Source organism: Hyperolius riggenbachi, chromosome 6 (genome assembly GCF_040937935.1).
Source record: "Hyperolius riggenbachi isolate aHypRig1 chromosome 6, aHypRig1.pri, whole genome shotgun sequence".
NCBI lineage: Eukaryota > Metazoa > Chordata > Amphibia > Anura > Hyperoliidae > Hyperolius > Hyperolius riggenbachi.
Window position 1 is genome coordinate 358222519 of NC_090651.1, and position 11157 is coordinate 358233675.

Below are 11157 nucleotides of genomic sequence, written 5' to 3' on the forward strand. Positions count from 1 at the left end.
CTGGGCGACTCCGTGGAATGCGAAAGTAGAAAGGTTCTTCACCAGATACCCTCATCCGGGGGCATTGGGAATAGACTGCTTAACGCAGGAATGGACTTTCAATACAGGTTATGCCTTTCCTCCACTTCCAATGATACCCAGGTTCCTTCAGAGAGTGTCAACAGGGTCCGCCACGATCATAGCTATAATGCCATTCTGGCCCCGGAGACCCTGGTTTGCCTTGGCGACAGAGTTGAGTGTGGAAAAGCCAATAAAACTCCCGCAGTGGCACGATCTTCTGTTCCAGGGGAAACTTCTTTATCCGAATGTGCAAACACTACATTTAACTGCATGGAAACTGAGAGGCAAGCATACTTAAATCAAGGCTGCTCCAATCCTGTAGTAGAGACTCTCCTAAAAGCTAGAAAATCCTCAACAAATTCAACTTATTACAAAATCTGGGAAAGATTCGCTACCTTCGCAATGGAAAAATCTTTTAACAAATTATCGCTTAATGTGGGTAATATCTTAGACTTTCTTCAGTCGGGAGTCGACAAATCACTAAGCCTCTCGGCTCTAAAAGTCCAAGTCTCAGCTCTATCAGCATTGACAGCTACAAAGTGGGCACTACATCCATTAGTAGTACAATTTCTAAAAGCAGTTCTGAAAATCCGTCCACCAAGAAAACCTTTTTTTTCCGAAGTGGGACCTGTGTATAGTCCTTGATGCAATGTCTCTGCCGCCGTTTCATCCGGTAGAAACATCCTCCTTACAAGATATAACTTTAAAAACCCTTTTTCTTACAGCAATATCTTCAGCAAAAAGGGTGTCAGACCTGCAAGCTTTAGGTTGTTCAGGAAATTTGCTTGAGTTCTATCCAGACAGAGTAATAATAAGACCAGTACTCTCCTATATTCCGAAGGTGGCCTCTATGTTTCATATTAATCAGGAGCTGACGCTCCCTACCTTCTCAGTCGAAGGGGAAGATCATCCTTTGGATGTCGGCAGGTCAATAAAAGCCTATCTGGCAGCCACAGCTTCCTTCAGAACATCAGAACATTTGTTCATCAATTCACAAGGGGTAAACAAAGGCAAAAAGGTATCTGCAAGGACGCTTTCTGCATGTTTAGTAAAAGCTATTCAGAAGGCATACCAGTTAAAAGGTTTGCCAATACCTCAAGAAGTGAAAGCTCACTCCACGAGAGGTATGGCTGCATCATATGCTCATTTTTCAAAAGTATCCTTAGATACTATTTGTAAAGCAGCTAGCTGGTCGTCCACAAATACGTTTGTGTCTCACTATAAAGTTGACTCTGCTTTCTGGTCATCCTTGAATTTTGGAAAAGCTGTATTATCTGCAAAATGTTAAATAAAAATAGTGTGTTTACTGCAATTGCCCTCCCTCATTATTGATTGGATACATCCCATATGTATGCCGCCATGTTTATGCAAGAAACTAGAAAATTGAATACTTACCTACAGTAATTTTCTTTTCTTGTATAAACAATGGCGGCATACGAATCCCACCCTTCTGTCCATTCGAGGACTGATTTTTACCAAGAATGGCGGAGGGGGGGGATTGTTCAGTCTTATAAGTCTGTCCTATGGGGTCAGGGGGGCGTGGACTAACCCATATGTATGCCGCCATTGTTTATACAAGAAAAGAAAATTACTGTAGGTAAGTATTCAATGTTCTAGTTTGCTTCAAATCAGAGTGAGAAGCAGGGCTGTGTGGCTCTCCTTAAAGGCTGTCGGTTAAATCCAACGCACAGAGACAGCAGGGGGAGAGCCAGTTATCGGCTGCTATGAGCTGGAGAAAAATACCAAACACTTTTGCCCAGTAAACTTAATGCGAAAATCTTTGTGAATTGACATTTCTTGAGGCATTTACTGCACAAGTCTGTAATTAACCTCACTAGTCGGTGACTCAAATTTTTAGTGCGATGGTTGGTGAATTGTAATGTGTGAAGGTGATCAGTAAATTCAGCTGTTTTCAGCATTACTGAATGAAGTTATGCTCTCTGGATAGAGCCCTAGGAGATAATTTTTATATTCTCTTTAAAATAACTTTTAAGCATTTTAAAATTGCAAAAAGTACCTACAAGTTGGTGAAAAAGTACTATCAAAATTGCTTAAAGAAAACCTGAACTGAAAATAATAAAAGTCAAAATAAGCATACACAAGTCATACTTACCTCCTTTTGTAGTCTACTACTCAATCGCTTTCTCCTCTCCTGCGTCCTGTTTGTCCCCTGTGATCAATGGAATTCTCCGTCCTCCATTTTGAAAATGGCCATTACCCCATAACAGCTTCCTGGTTAGCACACTGTTAAACTGTAACATCGCCCACTTGAGCCATAGGGAAACATGGACATTACTGGGCACATCAGTTGTCCTCTCGGCTATAACTGACAGCAACTGATATATTTCAGTTCTGACAAAATCTTGTCAGAACTGGAAGGGATCATTGGCAGAAGAAAATGGTGAGCTTATGAGAGGAACTGATGGCAAGGTAACTATGCAATGTTCATTTGAAGTTACCTCATGTGTTTATTTTAAATTTTACTCAGTTCAGGTTCCCTTTAAAGCGGATCCGAGATGAAAAACTAACTATAACAAGTAACTTGTCTATATATCTTATGTACAGTTTAGATGTTTACACAGCAAATCTAGCTGCAAACATCTTCAATAGAATATGATTATTTTTTTCCTGTGATACAATGACACCAGCCATGTTGTTTCTAAACATTACACAGAGGCAGGCTTATCTGCATCTTGAGCAAAAAACCTAACCCCCCCCCCCCCCCCCCTCTTCTCCTCTGCCTCTGAAATCTCTGGCTAGCAACCTCCTCCTCCTGTCCAGACTGTTCTCCCATAAGCCCTTGCTACAGTGCCAAGGCACTCTAAAAAGCTGTGGGCGAGGCTTGTTTAGTTTATAAGGAATTAGAGTATTAAAACAAAAACAAAAAAGTATTTGGCTTGAGGAATGCCCTATAAACAATAGGAAAGGAACACAATTATGCAATGAGTAAAAGTTCATCTCGGATCCACTTTAAAGGGATACTGTAGGGGGGGTCAGGGGAAAATGAGCTGAACTTACCCGGGGCTTCTAATGGTCCCCCGCAGACATCCTGTGTTGGCGCAGCCACTCACCGATGCTCCGGCCCCGCCTCCAGTTCACTTCTGGAATTTCTGACTTTAAAGTCAGAAAACCACTGCGCCTGCACGCCCGTGTCCTCGCTCCTGCTGATGTCACCAGGAGTGTACTGCGCAGACACAGACCATACTGGGCCTGCGCTGTGCGCTCTTGATGACATCAGCGGGATCGAGGACACGGCAACGCAGGCGCAGTGGTTTTCAGACTTTAAAGTCTGAAATTCCAGAAGTGAACCGGAGGCGGGGCCGGAGCATCGGTGAGACGCTGTGCTGGCACAGGATGTCTGCAGGGGAAGCCCCGGGTAACTTCAACTCATTTTCCCCTAACCCCCCTACAGTATCCCTTTAACTTAAGTATTTTCTTGCTTGCTGGGGGTTCAAAATGCATTTCATGACAAGGTGTGAAAATATCACGTAGGAGAGAACTCAGGAGAAACAGTGAATTGAATAGTGTGCAGCAATTCTCTCTGTGGATTGTAGAGGTTGCTTTCATCCTCCAATGCATGGAAGTCTGGAAATATTAAAGAACAAGTGACACCCATGCTAACATAGAAATAAAAAAACACATATGTAAGTAAGCATTAGGTCTACTTACATAACAGATTTATTGCACTGTCCACGTTATGATTCCTGTGACTCTTATAAAGGCAAAGCAGAGACTCCTCTTCTAGACAGTTTCCATCTTGGTTACCTTTTGAATGCAGATAATCCTGACATTTCCATTTTTTTTTTTTTTTTTTCCCCCTCCTCTTGCTAATTGTGTATTAGTTACCTGCCTCCTCCCAGAATCTTCAGACACTCCCTCTGAGGTCTATACTGGGAAGTGCACTGTCTTATGTCATTAGGGGTGGGGGGAAATAAAAAGAAGGAATATAGTATAGGTAAAAAGACCTCCCCCCCCCAGCATGCAACTGTTTGGCAAAGGCAATTAAAGGGCCAGTGCTCCTAAGGTATGTGATGATCCAAATCATAGCCGCAGAAAAAGTTTTGACTGCAGGATTAGCATCTTTATCACTTAATACACTCAGACCAGTTGCTGTTGAAATTTGAATTATTATGGTGACAATCTCACTTTTACAGGACAACTGAAGAAAGGGGTTGCCATGTTTATTTCCTTTTAAGCAATACCAGTTGCCTGGCAGCCTCTAATACTTTCAGCCATAGACCCTGAACAAGCATGCAGCAGATCAGGTGTTTTTGACATTATTGTCAGATCTGACATATTAGCTGCATGCTTATTTCTGGTGTTATTTAGACCAATGTTTCTCAACATTTTATTGGTATGTACCCCTTTTAAAGCCCTGTACTCGCCAAGTACCCTTTAGAATAGTAAACATTAACACAAGTCCCCCTTGACAAATATATATTTCATCGTACTAGTACATGATAATTGGTTCTAAACAATTTCCAAGCATTTGCTATTGCTTTTAATTAGCTAAAAGCCAAATTTGGTGTTTAAATAAGATTTATCATTTTCTAAGACTCTAAATTTGTTATTCTTGGATAAGTTTATGAAGCCCGAGTACCCCTTGGAACCATCAGAAGTACCCCCTGGGGTACGTGTACCACACGTTGAGAACCTAGGATTTAGACACTACTGCAGCCAAATAGATCAGCAGGGCTGCCAGGCAGGTGGTATTGTTTAAAAGGAAATAAATATGGCAGCCTCCGTATACCTCTTACTTCAGTTACCCTTTAAAGAAGGCGTTTGTGTCTGTCTGTCTCATATATCTATCTACCTATCACTCCAGCTGGCAGCACATTACTTGCAGTGCGTACACACATTCAATTTGTATTGCCCAATTTTACCACTGTAGTATGAGAGACTGCACTATCTGTTCATAGTATTTAAAACCGGTTGGCCCTCATTCTACATGGAGGTGGTACAATTCGCCAATGAAAACTGAATGTGTGTACCAGGATTTTTTCTGCAGATGTCTGAAGCTTTGGGTGCATACACACATCAGACCATAGTCTTTGGAAAGTGAAAGATCACAGACCAATCTTACCACCCTTCCTGTAGTATAAGAGCCATACCTACACAGTCTTTTCTATGGAGCTGAACTCCCCATCAGACAGAAATCTTTGCAAGATGCTGCACACACATGCTGTACAGACACAAAAGATCAGTATCTGCAAAAGATCTGTTCCTACCAAAAATCCGTTCCTGCAAATTGCAATGATAGTCTATGGGATCTGCAGATCATCATACACACATGATTTAACTGACATTCTTCTGCAGATCAAGCAATCATCCGCAGATCTGAAAATCCATCCTGGTGGATCTGATCTGCAGATGAATGTCAGTTAAATCATGTGTGTATGATGATCTGCAGATCCCATAGACTATCATTGCATTTTGCAGGAATGGATTTTTGGCAGGAACAGATCTTTTGCAGATACTCATCTTTTGTGTCTGTACAGCATCTGTGTGTGCAGCATCTTGCAAAGATTTCTGTCTGATGGGGAGCTCAGCTCCATAGAATAGACTGTGTAGGTATGGCTCTCATACTACATGGAAGGAGGTAAGATTGGTCTGTGATCTTTCATTTTCCGAAGACTATGGTCTGATGTGTGTATGCACCCTTTGACTCCCTACTAGAGACTGACAACCGTGATAGGCTATCAGTCAGCAGGGAGGCGTGGCTTCTATTGAGAGGAATCTCTCTTGCCTCTACTTGACCATGTGACTAACTTGGGCGTGTTTCAGAGTGTGTCGGCAGCTGCCGAGTAGATGAGGATCTAGGAATATAACTGGTATTTATATTTTATAAATACTTCATTTTTACAAAAACCTTTTTTCCCCTCCTTATGAAGAACTCATTTAAAATAATATTCTGTTAAATGCGTATAAAAACCCGTGTGCCGGAGCTGAGCTTTAATCATGCCTCATTCAGCGGGTTATAGGATTACATAATGATTTGTTTTATATTTGCTGGGAGTGGGGCTATAAAGCAGCCGGAATGACTGGAGATCTGCTTTGATGGGGAGTTAATGGTCTGCATGTGGCTTGTGAAAAGCTATAATATTCTCTCTTCGCAGGGAAGACGTGGCCCATCGCATTCTCCTCCGGCATCGGCCTAGGCATGGCGTACTCCAACTGCCAGAGCGACTTCCAGTCTCCGTACCTCCTCCACGGAAAGTTTGTCAAGGTGAGTACAGCGGGAGGAGGCGGCCTCAGAGACGCTCTCAGCTGCCGCGTGCTTCCCTCGTCAGATGGAGTCTCTGGGGTTCACTATGGGCAGGAGCAGCACTATTTCCACTCGTAATGAGTCTGGCCTTCTCTGGTTACTGCCGGTTGGAGCTGCCTGTTGCAGTGCACCGCAACGCAAGACCTGTGCCTCGCACTGGCAGCCCACCTCCCAGCCACCTCTCCCCGCTTTCATACTGACAGCTGCATTCTACATTTCTAAGTACACGTTACAGCAGTAACCGGTTTCAAATAAAACCTCAGACTGGGAACACAGAAGTCCTTGTCAACATAAGTCAAGGCCCTGTGCAGAAGAGATTAACGAAGGCCTAGTACACAATTTTTTTTTTGGGCCAATTTTAGCACTTCCTTGTACTATGGTGTATAGACCTGCCCTCTTAGTGATGTTATAGGCTAGGCTATGCAAACCCAATCTGACCTCTGAAGAAGTAGGGATGGCTGTCAGGCCAAACATTACATTTCAGAATTTAAATCCGAGTGAGGAAAAATGTTTTAATGGACAGTCCACGACTAAATCCTTTATAAATGGATATTGTAAAAAAAAAAAAAAAAAAATCAAGTTTATTCATTTTTGTAATTTTCACTACAGTTGCTCTTTAACCACTTCGTCCACAGGTCAGTAGATATACGTCCTCTGGGACTTCATCTAAGCCACAGGTCAGTAGATATACGTCTTGCAGCAGAAGCAGTGCTGTGCAGGATTGGGCTTGCTCCTGTGCGCATTTCTGGCACTATCTGATGCAACACTAATTGGTGAACGGGAATATATGTTTCCTGAGCTAATGAGATTGATTTTTACTATTAAAAATACTTGTATTTTCTCATTTCATAGTGAAAAACACACTCTGTAGCATTATTTCAGAATCAAATATCTTCACCATAAATTGTGACAGGAACATAATCTAAGTTTTGTGATAAGCAGTAAGACTAGGCAAACAAAATTTGTGTTTTTTATCTACAGTTGCACTTTTTATTTTTAAACTGGAATTCATAGAAAACAAAATTGTTTGAGGGAAAAAAAAGGCATACAATGAAAGCCTAGTTTGTCTTGAAAAAAGCCAATATATATTTCATTTATGTGTCATAAGTAGGGATAAAGTTATTTCTGATTAAATAGGGACATAGCTAAACTGTCAAAACTGCTCTGGTCAATAAGTTGAAAACAAGGTCTGGATGCGAAGTGGTTAAACCTGTTTATCATTCAACCACATGAAACACTTAATAGGGGACTGTCTTCCTTCCTGTGCGTTTATAATAGATACGCACACTCATCTGAATTCATATCCGGCGTGTTAAATGAGGCTGGGGGTGTCTTAGAAGAGAACCGCTCCCGGCTGGCTGACCAGCCATTAATATCACAGGTGTCCAGAAGTCACAGGAAGTGGCAGATTTGTTCCGGATCACACAGGGGGCTCGGGCTGCACAGGGGGTCTCAGGCTTAAAGGTCACAGCTGGTGTCATAACCTGCAGACCCTCCGTAATATCATCACTTCACACAAGTCAAGCCTTATTAGTTTTTACAGGAAAAGGACAATCTGTTTCCCCCTAATGAAAATAAGATGAGACGGATCTCAGGCAAACTATATGTGTACCAGAGCTAACCCCACACAGCACAAGTCTCGTCCTCTCCCCCCCACAGGAATAATAACCCTCCTTAGACTGTAGTAGAGGCATCACACTATAATTCTGAGGATTAGATTGTGAGCTCCTCTGAGGACAACAGTGACGTGACTATGTACTCCGTAATGTGCTGCAGAAGATGTTAGTGCTTAATAAATACATAATAATAATATGGTAGGACATTACACTATGACTATGGTAGGATTAGAGTGCGAGCTCCTCTGAGGACAGTCAGTGACATGACTATGTACTCTGTAATGTGCTGCAGGAGATGTCAGTGCTATATAAGTACATAATAATAATATGGTTAAGACATTAGACTATGGCTATGGTAGGAATAGATTATAAGCTTCTCTGAGGACAGTTCTTGACATGACTATGTACTCCGTAATGTGCTGCAGAAGATGTTAGTGCTTAATAAATACATAATAGTAATATGGTAGGACATTACACTATGACTATGGTAGGATTAGATTGTGAGCTCCTCTGAGGACAGTCAGTGACATGACTATGTTTTCTGTAAAGTGCTGCAGCACATGTCAGTGCTGTATAAATACATAATAATAATAATAATAATATTATGGTAGGACATTAGACTAGGACTCTAGTGAGGAGATTGTGAGCCAGAAAGAAGTACTTCTAGTGTCAGGAGATAATCCCTCCCCTTTAACCTTCCAGGTGCCCATATTGGTCCTTATCTGCTTGGCTTTTCTAAATGAAGTCTAAGATTAGCTGCATCCTTGTTTCAGGTGTGTGATTCAAACACCACTGCAGCCAAAGACATCAGCAGGACAGCCAGGGAACTGGTATTGTTTAAAAGGAAATTAAATATTGCAGCCTCCATATATATTTTTTTTTTTATTATAATGCAGGTTTGTGTGAGGATCTAACTCGCTATGGGGTCATGCGGGGATTATGGTGGTGTTTTTACTATTCCCCCTCCAGGTCCATGTGGATGATGGGGAATTACAGTGTTTTAAAAGTAACTTCAGCTCCGTCGTCTGACGGTGCCAAAGTTACTCACTGTGCGGCACTGTAGCCGTAAGTCCGGTCTACGGTGGCGCCAGCTGCACCCAAACCTCCTGCGCTGGATTCCTACTGTTCGTGTTGTGTGTGTGTGTGTGTGTGTGTTTTTTCTTTAATACAACAAAAGTGGAGTATATTGAGGTTTTTTAGCCACCATGGTCTGAGGGTTCTTCTGACACCCCCCTCTGCAGCGGACTGGGCGGCTGGAGCGCGGCACGCTTTTATTGTCGCCCTGTCTGCAGCTGCGGTGGCGGCGGGGGGAAGGTGCAGCTCGTTTTCTATTAATCCAGGACCTCCATGAGAACAAGCGGGGTCCAGGAACAGTTAAATCCCTAATTGCCTCCAAATGTGTTGTGCCGCTGCGCTGGCTGAAGGGCCGCTAACTGCCTAATTATTGAATGGCTGCCGGGGACAAGTGTGGAAACTATTAGAGAGCTATTGCAGCCGCTAGTCCTCACAGCAAAGCAGGCTGGGAGTCTGTCGTGCTCCTCCCGCCCGCTTAAAGGGACAGGCCCCCACGTCTGCCTCCCAGCGCCGCTAATTCTGCGGTCCAGCCAGGAGTTTACCATCTAGATCCTTAAAATGCTTGGATTGTATTTGTATGCCTAGTACTGAAAATAAACTAGATTTATATTTACTGTTATAAAAAAAATTACCTTTTTTTTAATTGGATACATATTACATTCACATGCTGTTTGAAAATAAAGTGCCCATACATTATTCTATCACGGCATCGATATGTGGCCAATTCAAGCATAATGATTGAATGTAGCAGAGATCGATGACGCAGCTTGGCTGCCTGAGTGATCCCTTCGATTGATTTGAGCTGGAAATAAAACAGACAGCCTGGAAAAGGCATGGTCGGTTGTGCGGTGGTGACTGCGCTCAATATTCTGACGATTGATAAACTCCTGGCCGTGGCAAGTAGCAGTCCAGACCACCACGACTCTATAGGGCGGAGAGGAGTAAATGGCTTCCCAAACCACACCCCCTCCCATAACTAATAACAAGACTTGAAGTGTCCATCAATGATGCAGTCTTCATTGTGCTATCGTCCCGCTTCTGTGTAATATAAACAACTACATGTTCAAAGTGTATTCACTCAGTGTACCCATCTACTACAGCAGAGACCGTTATCCAGAAGTCTCAACTAAGCGACATGCCTGTTGGATAACCGGGGACCTCTTTTGGGAGGCTTCCTGTGGGTGCTGGCAAGTGGTAAAATACTTACCGAGCCTCCAGTGATGTCTGGAACTCTCCCTGTACCTCCTCGCTGGCTCCTAGCTGCTTCCGGGTTCTGTGTATGGAAGCTGGAGTGTCACATGACCTGATGAGGGTCAGGTGACACGTCTGCTTGTGTGCATGGGGAAGCCGGAAAGCCACTCTGAGCCCGCGATGAGGTACAGAAAGACTGCCAGACATCACTGGAGGCTCGGTAAGTATTTCAGGGGGGAGATTTCACTTGATTGCTCAAGCAAAGGCAAGCACATGCAATCAGGTGATCCCTGCTGGTGCCGGATACTGGGGACTGTGCTGTACATAGATTTGGTAAGATTCTACAATCAAGATTGAATAATTAGTGGGTACCCTAGGATACACTGTGAAGATTCAGATTATCATTAAGTTGTAAATGTGAGTGGAAAAGGCACTAATAAAGTTTGACTTTGAATTATATGGCTGACACGTGCCCTGCAAACTTGTGTGACCCGGGTGATTGTATGCTGAGATCTGCGTGATCCGTTATGGTTCTGGCTGGTCAGTAACGCTCTGTGAATGTGTCCTCTCGTTGCAGGAACAGTGACCTCTCCAGAGGTGAACATCTGGAACTCGGCAAGAGTCGGCAGAGCTCACAGCCCCCGGCGTGGCCTTAGCACCACCTGATCTCTCTGGCTCGCCCAGCCTTGTTGTTTTGTATTTAATGTCACAGCGGTCAGGACAATAAAAACAACATAAAACACACATAGTGTCCCCAGCTTGTGTCCTTTCTCATCACTCGTAAGGAAGAAAGTGGGAAGAGACTGCAGATAAGGAATATGCGGGATGTGTGAATCCAACACCTGCCAGGAAAACTGCCAGCCCATTCCAAGGTCTCCAGACCAGCCTAAGCCAGGGTCTTGCCTGACAGCTAATTCCAAGGTCTCCAGACCAGCCTAAGCCAAGGTCTTG

The 11157-nt window shown here is 43.3% G+C and overlaps 1 protein-coding gene across 1 annotated transcript in view; it reads left to right on the plus strand.

The window, feature by feature from the left end:
* MICOS10 (mitochondrial contact site and cristae organizing system subunit 10) overlaps positions 1 to 10950 on the plus strand; it is an 87940-nt gene extending 76990 nt beyond the window's left edge. Inside the window, exons 3-4 of the mRNA XM_068243167.1 lie at positions 6177 to 6286; positions 10784 to 10950. Coding sequence (XP_068099268.1) covers positions 6177 to 6286; positions 10784 to 10792 — 119 coding nt within the window. The 3' untranslated portion in view covers positions 10793 to 10950. The remainder of the gene's footprint in view (positions 1 to 6176; positions 6287 to 10783) is intronic.
* The last annotated feature ends 207 nt before the right edge of the window (positions 10951 to 11157 follow it).